The sequence below is a fragment of the Carassius auratus genome, chromosome 2 (genome assembly GCF_003368295.1).
Source record: "Carassius auratus strain Wakin chromosome 2, ASM336829v1, whole genome shotgun sequence".
Taxonomy (NCBI): domain Eukaryota; kingdom Metazoa; phylum Chordata; class Actinopteri; order Cypriniformes; family Cyprinidae; genus Carassius; species Carassius auratus.
The window spans coordinates 26602105-26627305 of NC_039244.1; the positions used below are offsets into that span (position 1 = coordinate 26602105).

The 25201-nt window shown below is 38.4% G+C and overlaps 3 protein-coding genes across 3 annotated transcripts; 2 read left to right on the forward strand and 1 right to left on the reverse strand.

Annotated features, from left to right (window-relative positions):
- Nucleotides 1-5839: 5839 nt before the first annotated feature.
- Nucleotides 5840-15939, forward strand: LOC113038588 (protein phosphatase 1L-like). Its single transcript, XM_026196129.1, has 4 exons — nucleotides 5840-6791; nucleotides 13450-13624; nucleotides 13722-13883; nucleotides 14864-15939. The coding sequence occupies exons 1-4, from the start codon at nucleotides 6393-6395 to the stop codon at nucleotides 15211-15213; spliced, it is 1086 nt and encodes a 361-aa protein (XP_026051914.1). The 5' UTR covers nucleotides 5840-6392; the 3' UTR covers nucleotides 15214-15939.
- Nucleotides 15940-17703: 1764 nt separating this feature from the next.
- On the forward strand, nucleotides 17704-19545 carry LOC113111128 (ADP-ribosylation factor-like protein 14). Its single transcript, XM_026275621.1, has one exon. The coding sequence runs from the start codon at nucleotides 17770-17772 to the stop codon at nucleotides 18376-18378; it is 609 nt and encodes a 202-aa protein (XP_026131406.1). The 5' UTR covers nucleotides 17704-17769; the 3' UTR covers nucleotides 18379-19545.
- A 2113-nt stretch (nucleotides 19546-21658) lies between these two features.
- On the reverse strand, nucleotides 21659-23091 carry LOC113038589 (guanine nucleotide-binding protein G(I)/G(S)/G(O) subunit gamma-5-like). Its single transcript, XM_026196144.1, has 3 exons — nucleotides 22915-23091; nucleotides 22188-22339; nucleotides 21659-22104 (listed from the first exon to the last, which is right to left on the reverse strand). Exons 1-2 carry the CDS (start codon nucleotides 22993-22995, stop codon nucleotides 22214-22216), a joined length of 207 nt encoding a protein of 68 aa, XP_026051929.1. The 5' UTR covers nucleotides 22996-23091; the 3' UTR covers nucleotides 21659-22104; nucleotides 22188-22213.
- Between the last annotated feature and the right edge of the window lie 2110 nt (nucleotides 23092-25201).

Sequence of the window (25201 nt, forward strand, 5' to 3'; positions counted from 1 at the left end):
AAACCTTTAACCCATGGGGAAAATCAACCCATTAACGGTTTAAAAGTAGCTGTAGAAAAAAAAAAAAAAAACGGGGCAATTTGTGTGCATTGTGAGCATTTTTCAATCAAAAATCTCCGTTCTTGTTTGTCTCTCTTTTCGAGGAAAGAGGGGCAGCCATCTGCTCCTCACGGTTCAGGACCGTTACTGAATACTGAAGTTAGTGCTCTGCTGGGTTTTACCCAGGAAGAGCAGGAGATGTCAGAGGATCGCGAAGAAGCAGAGGCTGAGCCTTCTCAATCCTCCTGCCCTGCATATGTAGAGCTGTTGGAGGTTATGAATCAGGACATGGCAAAGTTGGACTCGCCATGGAAGTGTGCTAGCAAGGTGACACCGCGAGGTCGGCTCCACGAGCATTATCTTTCTGACCATAGCCCTCAGAAGAGCCTTCCATTTCTGTCTGATGTCTATGATGTCTAGGAATGGAAGAGGCCATTTTCTTCTTGCATCCATCAGTTTCAGCATACAAGTTGTGCCAACATCGAGGCGATGCACGAAAGCGGCTATGAGAGGATGCCCCCTGTAGAAGAGACGCTAGCCACGAGAGCCCCCTCCTTAGAACAGTATTTAAAATCCATGTTATGGTAAGTTTGCGTGTGAAGTCTTTGTGCACTTTCTGAAATCCACACTGTGGTAAGTTTGTAAAACTTAGTATAAAATGCTAGGTTCTTTGCCGTATCCCTTTAAAGGAATCTTTCTTGATTGCAAGCCTTCAGCTCTACCCCGGGTCGAGGCTCTAACAAGTAAGTTGGGTATGTAGCCTAGGCAGTGTTCGAACTATACCGTGTCCTTTGGGGGAGCCCACTTCTTTTTTTTTGGGGGGGGGGGGGGGGGGTGGAGGTCGTGCACATGCGCATGCCTCAAATAAGGACTTACAACAGCTACAAATGTATGCACTATTATACATTATCGACACGAGTGCCTCAAAAAAGGACATATAATGACTTACAAAGATACATAACAGCTACAATATGCACTATTATACTTTATCGACACAAATTGATAGGTCAGGAAGACAGCCTTGAATGATGTTGTGCTCTCCTCCGTTAATTTGGAATTCACCTCAATTACTTTATTTGCCAGAATCGCTTATCAGATTTGCTTAGTCAATGCCACTTCAATGGCCATCTTGTGTGCAATGCTGTCCCTGTATTTATATATAATTTTTCGCGACTGGTTCTGAGCATTAATCATTAATCCACTCCTCAGACAAGTGCGTGCCAGGTACCTTTTCAGACAGAAGAAGGTTTTTTGCGTCCTTACAAGTTGTAACGAGTGGAAAAAAATGTGGCCCCTTTAAGAGCTGCGCGCTCCCTGTAAAACGGTATATGCACTCTGTATGATAATGTATACACGCGCGACTCGAATCCCCCATGTATGCGGGTAATCTCTGTTTGGAAATAATTTTGTTTTAATCTTGTTTGTTTTGTTTTGGTTACGCTGTGGACGGTGGAACATGGGACAGACAATTGCCCGAGTTCGATTGGAGAAATGAAACGAGTCGTTGTTAAATGTCAATCGCCTCCGTGAGTTTTGTCTGGCCTAATAACTTTGTGAGCTATCCATATTTTTTCCCCCTCCTGACACAACGCGTTACAAAGTGATACACCCCAAGCTTCCATCCTTAACACACAGCCATGTATATTGGCTCTTCCAGTCTCTCCACTGCTGGCTGTTCCAGTTTAACGCGAGAGAGGACTCGAAGCAAGAGGGGTTAGGATCCCAGAGATTACTTTTCTTCAGCTTCATGCGTTTTCACAGTGGGCTTGGCTTGAGGTTTACCAGTGCTTGCAGCAGGTGAATCAGTCGTGCGGTATCACTACACAATTTCTTAATAATACCAAAATTAATTGAACTACCTTGTTTTCTTTTTGCCCTGGCTATGATGCTATAACTGCATAATGGAAGGACTTTGCGCACGATAAATGGCCTCCAACGTTTATTTTTTTCTACGAACCTATGACATACTAACATGGAATTTGCTGCGCAGCACCCCCACACCTTGATGCTGTGACGTCTTTAATCTTTATTGAAGTTAATTAGGTTTTAATCGCCGTCATGCATGAATGAATAATATTTTTGCCATCATAATCACATTACAAAACTGAAATTGCACTTAAAAATATTCACATTGTCAGTATTTTTTGAGACCCCCCAAAATTTCAGATTTCTCGTTTTCAGCGGAGCCCATGTCTTATTAAGGGGAGCCGAGCTCCCCCTAGCTCCCCCGTAGTTCGCACTATGAGCCTAGGCCTTAAGGGGTAATGTCACGGACAGCCATCTAACGTGGAAATGGTAGAGTTGGTTCTTAGTGTTCACCATGATTCTGGCCTGCACTCCCCTCAGCGTGGAGGCGTGGGTATCAGTGATGCACAGGTCAATGTATTAATAACCCGCACCCGACCAACGTTTTCAACTAACCCGCCCGCAACTCGGACAGCAAAAATATTTAAATAAAATATTGTACCCGACCCACTTCCTGACCCGCATTTTTAAAAAACAGTAAATGCTCATCGTAGCATCATTGGGCCATAGGAACATAGGCAAAACTAACTAGGCAAAAAAATATATATGTATTATATTATAATTTTGTCAAGAATTATAAAAAATCTACAGTAAGCTCAAAATTTGTACTAAAATAGTCTAGTCTGGCTATGTCTATTTGTATGTTTCTGCAAGGTCAGCAGACATTGAGGGCCAGGTTTGTTCCGATCCGAGCTTGTGAGCGGAGAGCGCATTTCTGAATATCCTGATCCACTCGCTCATTCTGTGGGGTCTCGTTCAACTCAGAATGGTCTGCTGGTTCGAAAATATGCAAAGAGTCATTTAATTGTTTAATAATAAACTGTTGTTTTCTGTGTTGCTGCAAAGATGAAGTTGACGATGCAGACTCGCCATAAACGCCAGAGAGAAATGCACATTTCATATGGATTACTTTTAAAAAGAGTTTTCTATAAAACAAAACTTAATGAAGTCGTCAAAATCATGTTTTACAAAAAACGGAGACGTTGCTCCCCATGCAGTCTTCTTTGCTGCCTCCATCTCTACGTGCAGACTGAGCTCGTGCGTCATTTTCATGCCAGTTATTCAGCCAATAAAGTGTAGGCCTATGTATTTCAAAAATGTGTCTAGTAATAGGACCCAACCAACCGCAACAACAAATATCATTAAAAAATATTTTTGAATGACTCATAACCGAGGGTAACCGCGGGTGACTGCAGGCACCCGCTCATTTTGGATCAATCCGTGCATTACTGGTGGGTATACTGTTCCCCATAGTGACCCCTAGAGAAAGCAGTTTGAAGTGCTCTTGAAAGGGATCGTCTCAGGTTATGAATGTAGCCATGGTTCCCTGAGTAGGGAATGAGATTCATTGTTTTCCTAATGAATGTTGTTCAATTGCTTTGACGCAATGTATTTTGTTTAAAGCGTTATATAAATAAATGCGACTTGACTTGAGACACTGCATCCTGGCTACCTGGCAAGCTTCAGACGAAGAAGTGAATGACATGTTCTTCCGGCATCTATTTATATTGGAGCGGGCAATAATGGTTAGAAAGTCAGTGGGAGCGGGATTAAGAAAACAGCGCTCTAACACAAAAACACACTGGCGACTGTAGGAATCAAATCGAATCAGATTTCCGACATTTTGGGTGATTCAGAAATCCCAGCCTGATGCTTTTTTATGTCCAAAAAGAGGAAATATGGTCACTCTGATGTCATGGCATCGTACAACACAAAGAACCTCACGTGTGAAACAATTAACGTTACGCGTAAATGCACGTAACTAATGTAAATCAAGAAAGTTTCTTTGCATAGGCCACCAATTGTTGGCAAAATAACACATTAGAGGACCAGAGGGAATAATATGGATTTTTTTTTCCAGAAAACTTCTTGCACAAAATAAGTTCAAGAAATTAAAAAAAAAAAAAAAAAAAAATTTTACATTAAAAAAAAATTTCAGAGCACATGAACACACACCCGAAGCAGTGGGCAGCCATTTATCCTGTGGCAACCGTGGAGCAGTTGGGGGTTCAGTGCCGAGAGTTGAACCCACAACCTTAAGGTTAGGAAACACACTCTCTAACCACTAGGCCAAAAAGGGAAAGTCCTATTCTATAGGTGAACTATAGAATGCTATGGGTAGCTGTATGCCTGACATTTTATATAAACTACCTAAATAGTCTGGTTTCTGTCTGGTTTTGGATTGGTTGCTCTTTTTTTTATCCATTTCACCAGATATTTTATGTAGCAACAAACAATGGACAACAAAATTATAAATAGAAAATAAATATTCTACAGACTACAGCAAAAATAAAATAAACTATAATAATAAATTAATTAATTAAGAGAGAGAGAGAGAGAGAGAGAGAATTGAGACCCTGCATGCAGAACTGTGTAAAAATATATTACACGTGCACCGGCACACAACAAATAACGCATGCAGGGCAGAATTAGGCAAATATCCTCTAATCGTAAAGATACAAAAAAGGGCAATTAAATTCTGGAAACATCTGAAACTCAGTGACCCCCAATCATATCATTATAAAGCCCTTCAATACCAAGAGATGAGCAAAGAAAGCAGTCCCCTCCCTCAGCTGATCCAGAGCTTCAGTACTGATGCTTCACTAACATCTACTGATGCTCTGAATCACATCAGAATCAATCAGATTACTGCACAAATCAAACAGAATTACATCACTCACTGGCAAACCCAAACAGAACAACAGAGTAAAATGCGATGCTATCTGACTCTAAAGAGAGAGTACAGTATGGCAGAGTATCTGTACACAGTGTCAGATCAGAAACTGAGAAGCACACTGACCAGATACAGACTCAGCGGACACAAGCTGAAGATAGAGACGGGCAGACACAGAAAAACATGGCTGCCAGCGGAGCAGAGACTGTGTTCACACTGTGATCTGAATCAGATGGAAACAGAACTGCACTTCTTAACAGAATGCTCCAAATACACGGACATACGGACAGGGTTCTATGATCAAATACAGCAGATCCATCAGACATTTAAAACTCTTCCGAACCAGGAGAAACTGCCGTATCTGTTAGGAGAACACAAGAACTGCTGTGTATTTGCTGCTCAGTATGTGTCTGCCTGTCATGATGTTAGAGAAAACACTCAACCTGCCCTGACCTGATGTTTCCAGCACATGTAGATTATGTTACGCCATATTACTGTGTTGTATTACTTAGATGTATATTTTGCCTCTGTAAATCTAATACCATATTCTATTTTATTTTATTTCTAACTTATACATTCACATACACTAATTCACTTTGCACTACATGGTTAATACTTTTTATATATTTTATTATTACTATTATTCTTTTTCTTTCTGTAAATACATATGTGCACTATTTGTAAGCAGCCCAGCTGCCACTGCTTTGGCAATACAAATGTACAGTTTTTGTCATGCCAATAAAGCTCACCTAAATTGAGAGAGAGGGGGGGGGGGGGGGGGGGGGGGTTCAAGGATGGCCAAACAACACATAGGAATTAAAATTCAGGAGAGAGAGGGAGAGAATAAATAAAAATAGTAATGATAATAATAACAATTACATCAAAAAAAATGGGTATGGGCAGATGGGGAAAAAAAGATTAAGCAGATCACATAGCAATAAACATAACAATCTTTCCTACAAAAAAAAAAAAAGAGTTGCTTTTTTGGACAAGGATTTCATATAGATCTTAATATATTACTGAAAGTGAGAAATATGGGGGTTAACTGTTTGTACAGCTACGATGGACGTCACAGCCTTTCACGTTGCAGCATCGCTTACTAAAAGAAAATCTGTTTGCTGAAATGTAGTCTGACGTAGGCTCCTCAAGCTAACGGACCGATACGGTGTGACATCTGTAGTGCTTTTGTGTGTGTTTTCCCCGTCCCACCCGGCGCTGCAGTCAGTCACGAAGCGCAGCGGCAGCAGCATGTGTATCGACGGATTGGCGATAAAGTGCGTTAAAACTCTCCGCGACGCGTGTATCGACAAAATAACAGCCCGTTTTATGCAGAGACTCGTCGAAGACGCTAACTAGCGACACAGATGTCTTTATGGGAGGGAGTGCATTCGCTGTCGTTGGGGGTAATGGGATCTGTGTGGTTACATGCAGCCGTCGGTAGAGCACGAGAGCCAGACTGCAACTGAAAGCTCCGGGATCTAGCTCCATCTGTATCTTATCATATAACCACCGGCCATTCGAGCGTTTGCGTCGTTGTGTTCGGGCTTTCAGGCGGGGGATCAAACACAACGGGCTGCAGATGGGCTTTAATATCGGTCTAATGAAGTAATTTGAAGCCCATACTTCAGTCCCAGGGTGCAGTCTTGAGCGTGTGATGATAGGAGACACAATGACGCTTTTGTCTCTTTTGGGTCGCATCATGCGTTATTTCTTGCTCAGGCCAGAGACCTTGTTTCTGTTATGTATAAGCTTGGCCCTTTGGAGTTACTTCTTCCACACGGACGAGGTGAAAACCATCGTCAAGTCCAGCCGGGATGCCGTGAAGATGGTGAAGGGGAAAGTGGCGGAGATGATGATGAACGACAGACTCGGCGATCTGAACGTGCTGGACGCGGAGTTCTCCAAGACCTGGGAGTTCAAGAACAGCAATGTCGCGGTGTACTCGATCCAGGGCCGGAGAGACCACATGGAGGACCGCTTCGAGGTGCTTACCGACCTGGTGAACAGGAGCCACCCTTCAATCTTTGCCATTTTTGACGGCCACGGCGGGGAGGTAAGTTAAGAAGTGTGGGTGCTGATGAGAGTCCGGGCGAAAGCTGGACAAACCAAATTCGACCACTAGTTTACTTGTAAAGAAGGTGAAGTTCTAAAAAGAACGTTCGGAGAACGTTGGAAATTGGTTCTCAAAATAACCAAACATTAAGGGAACGTTGTGCGTTAGCTGAGACGACCTTCAAAAGGAGCCGTTAATGCAAAAATATGTTTACTCACCCTCATGTTGTTTCAAACCCGTATCCTGACTCATTTCTCTGGAACATAAAAGAAAGAAATATGAAGCAAATCGTGGACATTTTGTTATGTTCTGAGGGCAGATGGGGACTGGGGTTGTAGCTCCAAAACGTAAACAAATCACCCCAAAAGTATCATAAAAGTGGCGCCACTGAACAGGTGCCACAGTAGCAGAGTGAAAGTGTGAATGTTCTCACGTTAAAGAAAGAGTTAACAAAAATATTATCTCTGCCAAGCCTATATAACCTTTTATTTTGCTTCTGGTGTAAATTTTACTCCACGCAATGAGTGAATTGTCTTTTGTGTTGGTTGGGAAAAAAGGTCAGACATATTTGGAACCCCACGAGGGTGAATAAATAATGGGTGAACTGCCCCTTTAAGACTGACTATTTAGAGAGTTTATATACAAGTAGTTACATTCATGGTTATTATAGTTAGCTAACAAAATATAATAAAATATATCATTCCTTGAATAAAGAAACTTTTTGTTTCTACTAGCTGCCAAGGCAACAGTTTTCATTTTTATTTAGTTTAACTTGATGTAGTCTACTATAATAAAGAAAACTAAAACTTAAACAGAAATATATATATGCACTTTTTTCTGTATATCTTTTAGCCACACAGCTTCCTTAAAATCACACCATTGGTTGACCACAATTTTTTAAGATTTACACCCAAAATACTTAAATGTTTCATATATTATTATTATTATAAACATTGCATTACTTCCAAATAATAAATGGACTGAAAGTTGTTTGTAGTACATTACAATGTAGAATCTGCAAGATTTTCACGAACTGCCTTTGTAATGGTTATATGAGTAGCCTACTCTAATGCAGCCAATTGATGCTTGTCTGGTGCATTCAGTCAGTTCCCCTTCCCCCCAGACATCTGCTCTGACCAGTCTGATTTCCCAGCCTGGATGGAGCACAGACAGATGTTCATTTTATCTTCTTCATTGTGCAGTAAAGCAGACGGATGCTGGTTGACTTAAGGTTGGAATGCCTTCTGAGATTCACTTGAGCAGTGAAATGAACAGCTCACAAGGTTTAAGAAGATCTGATAGATGTGGAAACCTATCAAAAGAGCTCAGAAAGCTCTTTGAATTTGGATTTTACCGATCAGCTACTTTCCTCAGCAGTCTAGTTGACTGTTTCTGGCTCTCATGATCATATATGGAATGCCTTAAGTCTATTTATAGTGGGATTTGTTTATACAAATGTCCAGAGGCCCTCCTGCTATCCAAGCAGTTCATAGATTAAAATGTTCCAACCTCGTGCTCTTCGACCCCAGTAAAGGTCTTGTAATCTACACTATCTCCTCCCATAAATGTTTGCTGACCCAAACGTCCTGATATTATGAGTCTTATCTGTGTATGTAGACTTGTCAAATTCAATTGATACGCGTACCGGCTGAAACTAAACTGTTAATGTGGGATTACCGAAACACTCACTCAATAGAAAGAAGAGCGCTTGAGTTTGTATTACTACTGAATAGGGCTGGACGATTTACTTAACATTTGATATCTTGATATTTTTTCTCAATTTTGACACTAATCAATATATATCTTTATGTTTTTGTATTTGCTCTGCAATAAATAAAAAGAATCCTGAAAAAAAAAAAAACGAAATATTAAACAGCACAACTGTTTTCAACATTGATGATGATAAGAAATGTTTTATGAGCATCAAATCAGCATATTAGAATGATTTCTGAAGGATCATGTGACACTGAAGACTGGAGGAATGACGCTGAAAATTCAGATTTGACATTACAGAAATAAATCTTTTAAAAAATAAATAAATTGTAATAATTTTCACTTTTACTGTTTAGTTGGTTGATGAAATAACTGAATTTTTGTTAACACACCGGCACCACTAGCACAGACTGGCGACAGTGTCAGCTTTAATTATACATTTCTTTTTTCCAGAATTTATAGAGGCAGTCTTTTCCAGCCTCTCACAATGTTCAGCACATAAATCTGATACCAGACAGCAGGATGAACACCCGCCCAGGCACGAGTCTGAGCCAATTGAGCTGCTTGCAATTAGTCATTTGTTATGTTGATTTATTACAGATGTGAAGGGCTGTACTTGTTTTCTTGGGCCTCAGCCGACTGGTTGAAACGCCTCAGCAGTAGATGCATTGATTGATGAACTCACAGATGATGAAGACGGTAGCTAATGGTCACCAGCCATTGGCCAACAATCGATCATACTCTGGTTAGGTTTTGCAAGCTTTATCAACATGTAAAGTTTGCAATGCAAAAGTTTTGATTTAATATTTCACAAGTAAAAACTAGGTCTGGAGTTCCTCTGTACAATGGGGGATCCAGGTGGGGGTCTGTTAAAAATACCCTGCTAAATAGACAGGCTTGTGTTTCATCGTCTTTGCCCTGTGGTGTCTGCTAATGATGAGAGCTCCCGCTAACAAGTTGGCCTAATCAACGCCTGTCTTACGCATCCGTTGGGTGCTCTTCCTCTATTCCCCGGTGGTCTGGTTTTCTCGTTATTGTAATCTTGAATTAGGCCTGGTAAATTGAGCTTTTAATTAGCAATGCTGGGATGAAAGTGTGAGTGTTGTGAGCTTATGTATGAAATACATAACCACCTCACATAACCACATCGCATTGCACACCAAAATCATATTTTGAACATAGAAAATGAAACATACAGAAAATGAAGTCTCATATGCTCACCAAGAATGCATTTATTTGAACAGAAATGTACTAAAAACAGTAAAACTGTGAAATATTGTTACTATTTAAAATAACTGTTTTCTATTTGAATATATTTTAAGGTGTAATTTATTCCTGTGATACAAAAGTTGAATTTTCAGCATTATTACTCCAGACTTCAGTGTCATATGATCCTTCAGAAATCATTCTAATATACTGATTTGCTGCTCGAGAGACGTACTGTTATTATCAATGTTGAAAACCGTTGCTTTTATTTTTATAACATTATACATTTACTATATATAATCGTTACTAACACTTTTGATCAATTTTATTCACATCCTGGCTAAATAAAAATATAACTTGTTTAAAAGAATTGTACTGCCCCCCTAAAGTTATGTACGGTAATTATTTGATAATGTATCTTTTTTAAGTTTAATTCTTTATTTATTTTGCATTGTGACATTTTGATTAACACTATGCAAATGCAATGCAATAATAAACACTGAAGTACCATTTTTAATTTGTTTAAATTATATATGTATATTTTTTACATTTTAGTATTTTACTAAATATAATTCATTTAGATTTTTCTTGAGATTCATAGGAATGAACTAATAGGAATACACATTCACATGAATTCACAGGAATACAGCGATATGTGTGAACACAGGTGCTTGTAAGCAGTAATAATGCCCTCATTGTGTTGGTGTGTGAATGAAGTAACATGGATGCATGACTGCAGTGTTTGCAGAGGGAGGGTCTTGAGTGGATAGAGGTCACTGCGGGTCACCACCACCCTTCTGTCTTTGTTCCTGAGACCCAATGATCAACATACCTTGAATAATTCAGATTGTGATGCATTCAGAGGAGTAAAGCTTTGCAAACTGTTTTATTTTCAGACGCACAATATAAAGATGACCGTAAATGTTGTCGGCTAATATTAGTAGTGTAGTACCTTTTAAAATGGTAGATGACTATATTCAAGGTAAAGGGATAGTTCACCCAAAAATGAAAATTTGATGTTTATCTGCTTACCCCCAGGGCATCAAAGATGTAGGTGATTTTGTTTCTTCAGTAGAACACAAACTGAGATTTTTTAACACAAACTGTTGCAGTCTGTAAAGACACAAAACGATCAGTCTGAGCAAGAAATTGAACAGTATATCAGGGTTTTTTTTACCTCTGATTCATGCAATTTTTGAACTGTTAGGACTCTCCTAAGAGGATCCTCCTGAGCACATTTTCAGCAGCAAGCGCGTGAGGCGTCTTCTTCTTCTTCTTGCTTTATGACTTATAAATATATTACTGCCACCTTATAATGATATAAATACTGTTCAGTTTCTTGCACAGACTTATCATTTTGTGTCTTTACACATCAATGTATCGTCACAAACTGCAGGGTTTATTTTATGTTTTTTTTTTTTTTATTATTGTGTTTTAGCCGTGATTCCCATCCACTTCCATTATAAGACCGACAAACTGCAACATCTGAGTTAAAAATTTCAGTTTGTGTTCTAATGAAGAAACAAAGTCACCTACATCTTGGATGCCCTGGGGGTAAGCAGATAAACATCAGATTTTCATTTTTGGGTGAACTATCCCTTTTAGCGGACAATTATTTTAGATAATGAATTTGTACTTATAGTCTGGACTCTGGACATATAGTGGATGCAGAATTCAGCACCTCCCCGATCTCTGATCTACGGGTTTAAAATCACTGCAGTGTGTAAATGACCCTGAGCTATATCTGCTTATTCTGTAAGTGTTCTGATGCTTCTGTGTAAGTAATGCATCGGCTTCATCAGGAGGCTCCGCTGTGTCTTTTCTGAAATGCAGCAACTCACTGTTGTCCGGGAAGTGGCTTCGAAAGAGACTGCAGCGTTCTCTTGTTTGCTTCTCCGGTTTCATCATTTTGTTTATAGCGTAGCATTGCTGAGTCACTGGTTGAAACTGCACAAGGCTGTAGTGTGAGCTGTTGAAAGGAATCCAAACCATCCTGACTGATAACGGGGAACCAGAGTTAGGGAATGAAATTACGCTCTTTGACTCGATATGTTTTGGTGATCTGGCAGTGTTTGGAAAGGGCACTCACTCTCTAGAGACTTTTTGTCCCTTCATCTGTATTCTGCTGCAAACTCTATCTGGCTAGAGCTCTTAGGCCTTTTTAAAGGGACAGTTCACCCAAAAATGAACATTTTGACATTATTCACTCACCCTCATGTCACTCCATACCTGTATGACTTACTTTCTTCTATTAAACACACAAAAAAAGTATCTTTCTGGTTATTATTGACTTCTACTGTATGAACGAAAAAACAATATACTGTAGAAGAGATAAAACCATGTTTGGAACAACATTAGGGCGAATCAATTATGGAAATTTTCATTTTTGGATAGACTGACTGAATTAAGTAAACCCTTTATCAGCTGATCAGTCTATTTATTTATGAAATTACAGAATTTTTGCTATGTGGGGGAATATCTTCAGTAACGTTCCTGTTATACCCCCCCAAAGTGTCATTAGTTTCATGATGACTTTGGAAGATTTCAAATAAAATCCTATTATCATTAATGTAATAAGAAAGACATATATAGTTTGAATAGTGTATTTTAGTATTTGTTGTATTGCCTGTAATTTAGGCTCACTTAACTTAAAGGGGTAGGTCACCCAAAAATGAAAATTCTATGCTTATCTGCTTACCCCCAGGGCATCCAAGGTGTAGGTGACTTTGTTTCTTCAGTAGAATGCAAACAAAGATTTTTAACACCATCCGTTGCAGTCTGTCAGTCTTATAATAGAAGTGGATGGGAATCACAGCTAAAACATACAATAAAACTTTACTCACCTCAAGTGGACCGTTGACACTCCTAATTGGGATTTTAGATATAGTTTTAATGGTCCACTTGAGAGATAGGTTGCGGTAATGCCACCTATCTCTCAAATATAATATAATATAATATAATATAATATAATATAATATAATATAATATAATATAATATAATATAATATAATATAATATAATAAATTCTGCGATCCACTATAAAGCAAGAAGAAGATGCCTCATGTACCTGCTGCTGAGAACATGCTCAGGAGAGTTCTAACAGTTTGGATACTGTGTGAATCAGAGGTAAAAAAACTATATAAATACTGTTCAGTTTCTTGCACAGACTGATAGTTTTGTGTCTTTACACATCAATGTATTGTTACGAGCTGCAGGGTTTTTTTTTGGTTTATTGTATGTTTTAGCCGTGATTCCCATTCTCCTCCATTATAAAACTGACAGACTGCAACGGTTTGTGTTAAAAAATCTTTGTGTTCAACTGAAGAAACAAAGTCACCTAGATCTTGGATGTCCTGGGGGTTAGCAGATAAACATAAGATTTTCATTTTCATTTTTTTTAAACAAATGTTTAATAGCTTTAATTTATTTTAATTTTTTGTACATTAGAATGTGTGTGATTTAATAAAATGTTTCTGAACAAAAAAATTATGACTCGTATGTTTTTACCATGACTTACAGAAAAATTGTCACAGTGAAACAACAGTTTAACTCTTGTGAGAAATATTTGGAACCACAATCATTAGATGATATTAAAAGATTCTATTTAAAGATTATCAAAGTTTTCCACATTATGAACTCCTTAAAGTTTTTCAGTTATCAGTATTACGAATTAACTCATGAATATCAATTATAAATGCTGAAGTGAGCTTGTTTGTGAGTTCCTCATTGTTTCTCACAGGCAGCCGCTGATTATGTGAAGGCCCACCTACCTGAGGCTCTGAAACAACAGCTGCAGGCCTATGTGCGGGAAAAGAAGGACGGCCCTCTGTCCTTTCCCACCATCCTAGAGCAGCGCATCCTGGCTGTGGACCGGGACATGGTGGAGAAGTTCTCTGCCAGCCATGATGAAGCAGGTGAGCAGGGATGAGCCTGTGTTTTAGGTTGATCTCATCTATGGGCTTTTGCTGACTGGAAACAGTTAACAATGCTGAATCCCTCTTTTGCTTTCAGGCACGACGTGTTTGATAGCCTTGTTGTCAGACCGCGAACTGACTGTAGCAAATGTCGGAGACTCTCGCGGCGTTCTCTGCGACAAGGACGGCAATGCTGTGGCCTTGTCACATGATCACAAGCCTTACCAGCTGAAAGAGCGCAAGAGGATCAAGAGAGCAGGTGTGTTTGAGTTTATTTCATAAAATATATAATTTACAATTTTTTTTCTTTTTTTCAAAAACTGCATATTTAAATGGGAAAGTTTCAATACAGCTATCTTTTGTATGTTTTCATTTGAATTAAATGGGGAAATAAAATTGGTCACACTTTATTTTAAGGTCCAATTCTCACTGTTAACTAACCATTAACTAAGACTTTTGCCTCAGTTAACTCCTAATTTGCTGCTTATAAGGTACCGTATTTTCCGGACTATAGTCACACTTTTTTTTAATAGTTTGGCTGGTCCTGCGACTTATAGTCAGGTGCGACTTATTTATCAAAATTAATTTCACATGAACCAAGAGAAATTAACTAAGAGACATGAACCAGGAGAAAACATTACCGTCGACAGCCACCAGAGGGCGCTCAATGCTGCTCACTGCTCCTGTAGTCTACCACTGAAGACATAGAGCGCCCTCTCGTGGCTGGAGACGGTAATGTTTTCTCTTGGTTCTTGGTTCTAAATAAATGCGACTTATAGTCCAGAGCGACTTTTATATGTTTTTTTCCTCATCATGACGTATTTTTGGACTGATGCGACATATTCTCGGGTGCGACTTATAGTCCGAAAAATACGGTAGTTGTTAAGTTTAGGGTATTGGGTAGGATTCTAGATGTCATGCATTATATGTACATTATAAGCACTAACAGCCAATATGTTAATAATAGGCATGCTAATAAGCAACTAGTTATTAGTGAGAATTGGACCCTATTTTAAAGTGTTACTAAAAATGTGTAGCCTGCTCACCTAAAGAGTGCCACCCTGTCAACTATTGGTTAGTCAATGAGCATAATTAAACTTTTTAGTTTAATACAGTTATAAAGACTGCTGTAGGACTGTGATCATTTTCGAAGATGTGTGGGCTTTCTGACAGTCCCAGATGACCTCACTGTGACTGCACTGTGTGAATATAACATGTCTCTGTCATCTCATCGGTCAGGTGGCTTCATCAGTTTCAATGGTTCTTGGCGTGTGCAGGGCATCCTCGCCATGTCGCGCTCACTCGGTGACTACCCTCTCAAGAACTTGAATGTGGTCATCCCAGACCCAGATATCTTGACCTTTGACCTGGACAAGCTCCAGCCGGAGTTCATGATTCTAGCCTCGGACGGCCTGTGGGACGCGTTCAGCAACGAGGAGGCTGTGCGCTTTGTGCGGGAACGCTTGGATGAGCCACACTTTGGCGCCAAGAGCATTGTGCTGCAGTCTTTCTACCGCGGCTGTCCTGACAACATCACCGTCATGGTGGTGAAGTTCAAGAGCAGCTCTGGGAGCAAAACTGGAGAGTAGTTGGACTCGACTGATAACAGCCTCAACGATCAATAAACAGCCTCCATTGTCTTTCCATTAATGCATATTGTCTGAGACTAGATGGTGTAATATGAGACAAAAAAAAAAGTTCTCCCAAGTATAATAAACTGTACAGACACACAAAAGCATGTGCAAACACATGCATTCCCAGATTTATTTTACTTTTATTTAATTTTTTTTTTTTTTTTTTTTGGTGTGTGCCATGGACAACTTCATGTAAAAAATTATTGCATAATTACTCCTTTTTCAATTCCTTCAGTTGCAAAGATGTATCCTGAATTTGGATGTGCATGATTCATTCATATCATTTCAAGGCATTAATGCCAATTTACACTGGTGCTGCTCATTAGTTAGTTTAAATGAGGGTGGAATAGGGTTGTGCTAGATTAAGAATGTTACACTTGGATTAAACTCCGTGATAGGTAATTTCCTATTCTTTCTAGTCATTCCTGCTCAATTAAACCAAGGTTTTAATGGCTATATGAAAGCAAAAGTGGCCAGACTGAAGGTAGAATGTTTCTGTATGTAATTATTTTGTAATTATTTTGTTGAATTAATACTGGCAAACAGTCCTCCAATTTTCCTCCTAGTTTACAGAAAACCATTGGAACCAGCCCCAATCTACACAAAGGTTTAAATTCTTGCAATGTGTGAAATGTATGTAGGAGATTAAATTGATAAATAAACCTAACAAGTCAAAACTGATATTGCTTGTCTTTGTTCTCTCTGGGGTTTTTTCTTTTATTTATTTTTTAGATTTTGAACATATCGTTCCACTCAAATGTGTGCTCAGTAAACACTGATTGATTAATTTGGGAAAATAAAATTCAACAGGGACATGTTAAATTGATCAAGAGTGACAGCAAAGACATTTGAAATTTCTGTTCATCAAAAAATAGTTTACACAAATATAATTTCAACATATAACCAGCATATTAGAATGTTTTCTGTAGGTGACACTGAGGACTGGAGTAATGATGCTAAAAATTCAGCTTTGTATCACATGAATAAATTACACTTTAAAATATATTTAAAAGAAAAGTGTTATTTTAATTTGTAATAATATTTCACAATATTCAGTATCTTTGATCAAACAACTGCAGGCCGGGGGGAAACCTGCGCTGGTCTTGCTGGTGGTCTTATAGTTTAAACTGGTGTGTGACCACCTGAAACAGTCTCTGAGCCTCTTTAGATCTCCTCTTAAACCAGCCTGAGCAGTTTGGGACTTAAGACCAGTAAAAACCAGCATTATCTTTATTGTTCTCATGTGGTTTAATTATTTGAGCTCACAGAGTGGGAGGCAAATAATAAACAAATACAAAAAGCTGTTTGCTTTCTTCTTGACGTATTTCCACAGGTTCCAGTCGCAGTAACCTCACACTGCAGTACAGGATCATTGTGGCAGCTGGGACCAAGTGAAAAGTTCCAGAATTGCACTAGTATTGTTGAGTCCAGTTGGCTATTAAATCCCCAAAGATTTGTGTCTGTTGCCACTAAGTTTTCTATTAATCTAACCTTACACAAATCTTACTGGAACTGACACCCAGTAGTTCAGTGGTCGTACCGTAGAAATGTAGATTTGCGCACAGTTTTGGCACAGAGTTTACACGACACCCAACAGCCTATATTTCACGTATTTTTGCGTGCTAGTAAATGGGTAAGTGTAGTTCAAGGACGCCTGAGCAGTTTAACGAGTTCACGTCACTTACAACTATAAAGTTGTGTGAAAAACGCACTCCCGGCATTTGTCACGACGACTGCTCTGAACCGGGTTTTGTGGTAGATCCAACTGGTGGATAGACAAAACCCTCAGAAGACAGAGGTGAACCTGTGGATGTGAAGTTGTGGTCGTTGTTGTTCTTGTTTTTCCCTGAAATCCATCCTGATGTTTCTAAAGGTAAAAGCGGTCCAGTGCCGGAAGTATCTGGAAGGCTTGAGATGGGAATTTTTGTTTGGTTTCCATTATTTCATAATTGAGACATATTCATTTATTAAGCAGAGCATTATGACAATTACTGCCTGGTCATGGTCATACATACTGTATTGTCAGCTGATAAATGTCATGGGAATTATTATCCAGTCATTATTTCTTGTGGTATCATGACTCATGGCACCACTCTTACCTGAGAACTTCTAAATAGTCTATTTACTTCATATTTATTGATATTTCTTTATTTTGCAACAACTTTTTAAGTTCCTATACTTCATGTTAAATTACCATATCCTTGAATTTCTTGTGGGACTTCTTCTTCGGCCATGTTTAACGTGATAATCCATGAAAGAGATCTGAATTTTATGGGGTATTTTATTTAAATGTGTACAATATTTAAGACATGAGAGAGAGCAGGACTCTGTTCTAAGCATATCATTTGGGAGGTGTCCTGTGATACTTTGACCCATTAATCATACAGCACGATGTAGATAAGCAAGATATAATAAATCACTGAGTAATGCAAACACCATCATAAGTAAACTCACATTTGTTGAGAGAACACAGTGGGAAGCTTTGGTGTTTCTGAACATCTGACACATACAATGGGCCTTTCAGGATCCAGGCCCAAACCTGAAGCACGAATCCTCCTCCTAGGGCTTGACGGAGCTGGAAAATCAACACTTCTTTACAAACTCAAGTACAATGAGGACTTCCACACGGTTCCTACAGTTGGATTCAATGTTGAAATGATTGAAGCGAAGAGGAACAGGGACAAAATCACACTGACCGTGTGGGACGTTGGAGGGCAGATTAAGATGCGAGCGCACTGGAGGAATTTTTACCAAGACACGGCTGGAATTGTGTTCGTCGTGGACTCTTCTGAAATCAAGCGTCTAGACGAGGCCAAGAGCGTGCTGGAACAGACCTTAAAGAGTGAGCACCTCAGGGGACTCCCGGTGGTGGTTCTTGCCAACAAGCAAGATATTGTAGGAGCTGCAACGGTAACGGAGATCACAGAGCAGTTTAACCTGCGAAAGAGCTGCAGTGACCGAGACTGGTTCATTCAGCCGTGTTCGGCGCTGACTGGAGCGGGTCTGGTGGACGGCTTCAGACGAGTGGCACACCTGGTGAAAATGACACCTGAGGACAAAAACATCAAAGACTCTGTCAAGTATATAAGATCAAAATCGGTTATGTCACTAAAGAAATAATCCACATGGTAACTCATTCACCACTTTTAATGGAAGGTTAAGGTTACTAAATATAGTTAGATAGTTTATAACGTGAACTGAATGAAAAATTAAGTGAAACCATGCAAGATACTGAAAGTTACCGGAGTTATGAATGGATCATTAATTCATTAATATAGTAACCAAGACTGTTTAGAATGATAACAATCTTTCATATCTGTAAAGAAATAAATGCCCATTTTAAAAACAAAAACTGTTAACTAAACTTAAAAGAAAATTCCGTAAACCGATAAGTTCATAGAATCATGTGAACTATTACTGGAACTTGAGTTATAAGGAACCATAAAAGGGTATTACTTTGAAATATTGAACGTATTTATAAGCATATGCTATTGAAGTACTAAAGAACTTAGAACTTTTTTATAGAATGTACGATTTTTACTTGCATTTGTTGCAAAACACAGACTTTGTAATGACTTTTAGAAGGTTCTGTATACAATCATGTAAACTAAATGAGAAATACAGAAAAGGGAACCATAGAAGATGCCAAATATTACCTTGAGTTATAATTCATGAGTATATTTATTAATACAGTGTATGCCAGGATGTATATAAAAGAACTTAAATGCAATTTATTTATTTATTTGAAAACACAAATTTCAACAATTGAGATGTATGAATTAATGCATGAACATAATTTTTCTGACCACAGAATTTAAAGTACTAGCAAGGAACAAGACAAGATGTTCTAAAACTTTTCTTTTTAGAAAGACACATTGTCAGTTTCCATTTTTCCTTGTGCTCATTTTTCTTAAGCGGATAGTCACTGTTCAAACCCACTCCACTCATCTGAACTGAAAAGAGGAGAAGCATTAAAGGATCAGGCCCTTCTCTAATGGACTGAAGTTTCCAGTCTCTTGATCGATTTTAAACTCCAGCTCATCAGTCACGGGACTCATTATGGTGGAGTTGAATAAGAGCTCTGGCTCCTCAGCAGAAGATGCCGAGAAGACCTCAGCTGGGCCAGATTGTGGGAATCCAGTTGATGGGTGGTGGTTTCTTGCTTTGGGGTCAGAAACATAGGACCCAATGTGGAAATCTTAATCCAATCTGTTATAAAGGGAGAAATCTGTTTGAGTGCCACATGACTTGAATAAATAAATACAGGCAAAAGAATGAAACATTAAATGTGCAAACCTTTGGAGTTGGTTCCTCTCTTTGACAGACTGCCGGAAGCATACTGCCTCCATTGCATGAAAGATTTAAAAGGTTCTAATGACTAAACGGGTCTGGTGGAAAGAAATCAACAGGTCCCGGTTTTTGGGCCAAAAAAGACAGCTTGATGGGAGGGGCTAGTGTGATGTGGAAAGGCTGGATTGGTTCAGGCTCTGCCACAGCTTGTTTGGACGGCTCACAGGTGTTACACACCTCATCATTTCCATCCACAGACTGCCATCTGCAAAGTCCACAGTGGTTCTTACATAAAGAGCCATTGACTTACACTAAAAGTTTCAATGAAGTCAGTCATTAGCTTCAATCACTAAAAAAAATCACAGGATACACAGTAGGGATGGCCTTCAGGTAACATGTGATGAACACCGGTTTCAAATAACCCAGGAAGTGTCACTAATATTCATGTTTTTCCAAATCTGTATGCCTTTCTATGAAACACAGTGATGGTATTTTAAAGGTTTTGATACAAATGAGGAATGTCACTGGGGTCCAAAACAATAATTGACCAACAGGTCATACAGGTCTGGAAAGAACTGAGAGAGTTAAGGCTGAAATACACAACTCAACTTTAAATCTGAACCGATATAAAACACTATGGCATCATGTAGGCCTACTTTCCAAGTTTGTAAATGCTTGCAGAGAAAATCTGGGCATCATGCACTAAACAAGTAAGGATCACACACACTACCAGACTGTCAAGTGATTCCAATCACAATCTCAGGCAGAAACAGACACCTTATCACTAAGAGATGCAGGACATATGGTGTTAAAGTCAGCTTAAAATAGCAAGCATGTTTGATGCCCTCAAACTGGATGGGATATGTAAAAATACATCAAATGAACGTCACTGTCCATCATACACTATATGATTTTCTTTGAAATTTGTCTACTCAGTGGTGAATATCTATAGACTGGCTGACTTTCATCAACTAGTGGCAACTCATCTACGTAGACTGCAAATCAATGCAAATTCTGTGCAAGTCACATGCAATGCAAGTGCATTTCAGTCTTTGAATGAAAAGGCATCCAGTAGCACATTTAATTTGTTGCCTTGGCTCCTCGGCAAGATCATGGAGCACGAGTACAAACTCCTACTGTCTGCAAGACATCTGAAATTGGTCTACATGATTATAGCTTCCTTTCCAGCAGCTCAAAATGCTGAATTCAAATGTATGAACAGACCGGTACAGTGTTTCTCAGTGCCAAGACAAGTAAACAAGTCTTGCCTAATATTTTATACATCCCTTAAGATGCACGCATTAATTTTTACTACAGGAGCAGTCACATTCATCACCAAATTGGTCGTTTCAGGACCAGTTTTCACATGAGTTTTAATCCATTTGATGCAATAATAAGCAATTCAAGTCTGATGAACTGACAAAACTCACCCATGATAATCTACACAGGAATATTTGATGTCACTGTTAACACTTTTAATTATTGTGTTTGGCCAAGGTAACTGATGCTTGATGTTTTATCAAATTTTTAGCATGAACTGCCTAATTAATCAACCAAACCAAAAAAATATAAATTCATTATTTAATAAGTTCTGATGCAAAGAATTTACTTTTAATTAATAGTTTTGATGACAAAGAATTTACTTTTAATTCATAGTCAGTATTTTTTTAGATTTTTAAGTCTATTCAGATTTTTACGGTTTAAAATTTTTAAAACGTTTTAGCCTCACATGCCATGTTGTTTTTAAAAACAAACATTTCACATAAACCATGTACAACTGCATTTGTAAATGTTCAACACAACAAAAATATATTTAAAATGTAATAGATTTAGGTGGAGTAAAGAGTGTCACATAATATAACTCCTTGTAGCAAACTGACGATAACCATCTTATGGCATATATCCATGTAAATTATGAATAAATGCTTTATAAAGCCTAAAGAAATAACATATACATTTTGTTTGCTATAGTGATCTATAATTAAAAATTGTAAACAATCATATTTCATGTCACTGCGAAAAAAAACTAGCTTCTGTTCTGGTAATAAAGTTCTTAATATATCCTCAGCAATTCGTAACAGTTATCACAGTATAAAAACAACAGAGACAATTAGAAATCAATGGGTTTATTTTGGGTTATAAAAAGTCTAAGGCAGAGAAGATAGAGAAATAGACTACAATGTTAAAAAGGCACAATAAATTACTAAGTTTCCTCGGCTGTGCCACACAAAAATACAAAAGCCTTCCCTCCACAAAACTGGAGCGTTGTTTATCACTCATTAAGGCAGACTTTTTAGTTTGAGGTCTTCAAACAGAAATCTGAGAGCTGTGAGAAGGAGAGTCAATCTGAGAACTTAAACAACTCTTCTTCTAAAATAAAAATGCACCATAACAGACATAAAGCAGCCAGAGAGGCAAATCCTTTGAGTTTTTGTGTTTATGGCATGAGGTATTAACTGACTGCTTTCTGCAATTGTTTTCTCAATTACACATCATGGCAGTGGTTTTCTTCTCTTTTTTTCTCCGAGCAGAAATTTCACAGGAACAGGAAAAAGCCTGAGAAGACAAATTTGGATTGTTAGATTCAGTTTATGTATTGTTTAGTTTTTAACCAAATGTGATGTTAAACTACTCCTTACCAACGGCAGCTGCCCATCACGGACCCTCACAAGAAGGAGCAAACCTTCTGTGTCCTGAAGGGGTTGGTGCTCGAAGACACACCGGTCAACAGAGGATCTTGTAGGGCGTTCTGAATGCAGAACTGCTGAAGCTCTGCAGCTGCCTGAGAAACCTAAACATACCAAAAAATTAAAAATCACATCTTACATATTTCTTGGAAATGGAAATATTAAGTGGCTCTTACACACAATCAGCTTTAATGCTGAATACATGATGATGAAGATCTCACACACACACACACACATATATATATATATATATATATATATATATATATATATATATATATATATATATATATATATGTGTGTGTGTGTGTGTGTATATATATATATATATATATATATATATATATATATATATATATCTTCATCATCATGTATTCAGCATAATTTTTTTTCATATATTTATAAATGAGTGTCACATCAGAGTATTATGTATTTCTTGCCTAAGTTTCTTAAGCATAGAACAAATTTCTTTTTCAGTGTCTGCTTAATACTTAGTTTGTCCAATAACCATTAGTACTAACGTTACTTCACAACAAAATACAATTATTTTACTGAAACAACGGAGAAGCCACTCAAAAATAGCTAACGGGCTACAGGTCCACGCCCGAGCACAAGCCGGTGGCTAACACGCTAGCTTCAGTTTCCTTATAAATTAAAACATTCATAGAAACAAACCGACCTTTACTCTGTTGATGTTTGCTTCGAAGCGCAACTGCTGGACGATTTTCTTCATCGCAACAATATTTGATGAGCCCGACATGATGTTTGATATTTCTAATCGATTTGCAACAGCGAAAACAAAAGTTATAAGCTGGCGGTTTCCGGTTGGTTCAGTCCGGAAGTAACGTTAAACGAGTGAAACGATTCCCTTCGCGTATTTCCGAAACTACTATGACGAAGGCTTTGCTCATTAATATTAATAGGGACATGACCTTTCATTTGGGTTATGCAGCGTAAACTAATTAATATTCACAAGATAAGCTTTCAGCGTAGTAAGATTGGGGCATAGTACAATGCCTACTTGTCAGCGTCAACCATTTAGCAAATCAGTTGAGGGTAAAGGGCAAACGTAATTAATATTCAGAACCTAGTGAAAAAACTAATGGGAATCGAAAATGTTTTTGTGTCGAATTCAGAACTTAAAACCAAAACCCCACCTTTTGGCTATTACACTGCTCATGTGATACCTCATTCCATATTCACAGCTGATTGGTAGAGCTTTCAAAACTATTTCCCCACAGCAACCTTTGAAGAACTAAATAATCCCATTTCCTATCAAAACACTGGATTTCAACTGAGAGATTTCATTTCATTCATTATTACGATTTTGTAGTTTTTGCAGTCAAAGAGATCTGCTGAAAGTCAACGTCCATTGCTTGTGGTTAGTATTCTTTCTCTGGAACGAAAATGTAATCATTCATGACATGAACACACGTGTCAGGTCCTACTCATTGTCAAATCATACTCTAAATTTAATACTGTCACATGGAATTGATGTTGAAATTATGTCTTGTGCAAACTTTATACAGTTAAAACTGCAAATTCTACTCCTTTTTACAAGTATGGTAGAACCATCACTTCTACCACAAAAGACTGCTTTGTAGCCCGGAAAATGGAGCACTGCTGGAGGAAAACAAAACTAGAGGTATTTCATATTGCTTGGCGGGAAAGTACACTATTCTACAATACAGTGGCTAAATTAACGAAAAATAAAGCATCAACAGGTGTTGACTTTTCCCAACACACTATTCCATCTAAGATCATTAAAGAGGTGCTTACAGAAGTCATAGATGCTCTTCTGACTGTCAGTGAAAAATGGTATCTGAGGATTTCCAGTCAGGACTTAGACCGTATCATACTGAGACTGCTCTCCTTAGAGTAACAAATGACCTGCTCTTATCATCTGATCGTGGTTGTAGCTCTTTATTAATGCTACTGGATATTAGTGCTGCGTTCGACACTATTGACCACAACATTATCTTGAATAGACTAGAAAACTTTGTTGGCATTAATGGAAGTGCAATAGCATGGCTCAAATCGTACTTTTCTGACGGCCATCAATTCATTGCAGTGAATGAAGAGGTATCATATCGTGGAATGGCATCTACGCTAATATTAGTCTCTTTCTCTCTTATTCCAAGGTCACCGTATCCACCAGATCCAGTCTGTATCCAGATCAGAGGGTCACTGCAGTCACTCAGATCCACTCTGTATCCAGCCCGGATGGTGGATCAGCACCTAGAGATGACCTCTATAGCCCTGAATGTCAGTGGAGACCAGGACAACTAGAGCCCCAGAGAGAGATCCACAGTCAAGACCTTGTCTCCTAGATGGCCATCTGGACAAGACCACAGGAAACAGTTAATTCTTCTTCACAATCTGACTTTGCTGCAGTCTGGAATTGAACTACTGGTTTCGTCTGGTCAGAGGAGAACTGGCCCCCGACTGAGCCTGGTTTCTCCCAAGGTTTTTTTTTTTTTACATTCTGTCACCGATGGAGTTTTGGTTTACTCATCTCTGGGCCCTGAGCTGGATGATGGCATCACTGAATTCAATGATGAACTGCGTTTTTGCTTTATTTACACAATATTTGCCTATTTAATGCTGTTCAGTTGCTTTGTTACAATATTGTTAAAATATTGTCATATAAGTAAAGGTCACTTGACATTATTTTCTACATAATCACATTTAAATACATTGATAGGATCATCCATATATATATATATCATCCATATGTATATGTATGTGTATGTATATGTATATATACATATCAAACACAACTATTTAAAAAGATTGAAACATTCACTGATGCTCCAGAAGGATACAAGATGCATTAAGAGCTGGGCGGTGAAAACTTTTGAACACGATGAAGATGGCCAAATTTGTCTTATTTTGTTGAAATATAATTTTTTTTCCATTTAGTTCTGCCCTTCGTAAGCAACAGAAGATACTTGTATGTTTCCCGG

Coding starts and splice junctions, on each gene's coding strand:
- LOC113038589 (XM_026196144.1), bottom strand. CDS start 22,995: ATGTCGGGCTCATCAAATATTGTTGCGATGAAGAAAATCGTCCAGCAG. Junction 22,340..22,914: donor CAAACATCAACAGAGTAAAG/GTCGGTTTGTTT, acceptor TGGTATGTTTAG/GTTTCTCAGGCAGCTGCAGA.
- LOC113111128 (XM_026275621.1), top strand. CDS start 17,770: ATGGGCCTTTCAGGATCCAGGCCCAAACCTGAAGCACGAATCCTCCTC.
- LOC113038588 (XM_026196129.1), top strand. CDS start 6,393: ATGATAGGAGACACAATGACGCTTTTGTCTCTTTTGGGTCGCATCATG. Junction 6,792..13,449: donor TTGACGGCCACGGCGGGGAG/GTAAGTTAAGAA, acceptor TGTTTCTCACAG/GCAGCCGCTGATTATGTGAA. Junction 13,625..13,721: donor TGCCAGCCATGATGAAGCAG/GTGAGCAGGGAT, acceptor TTTTGCTTTCAG/GCACGACGTGTTTGATAGCC.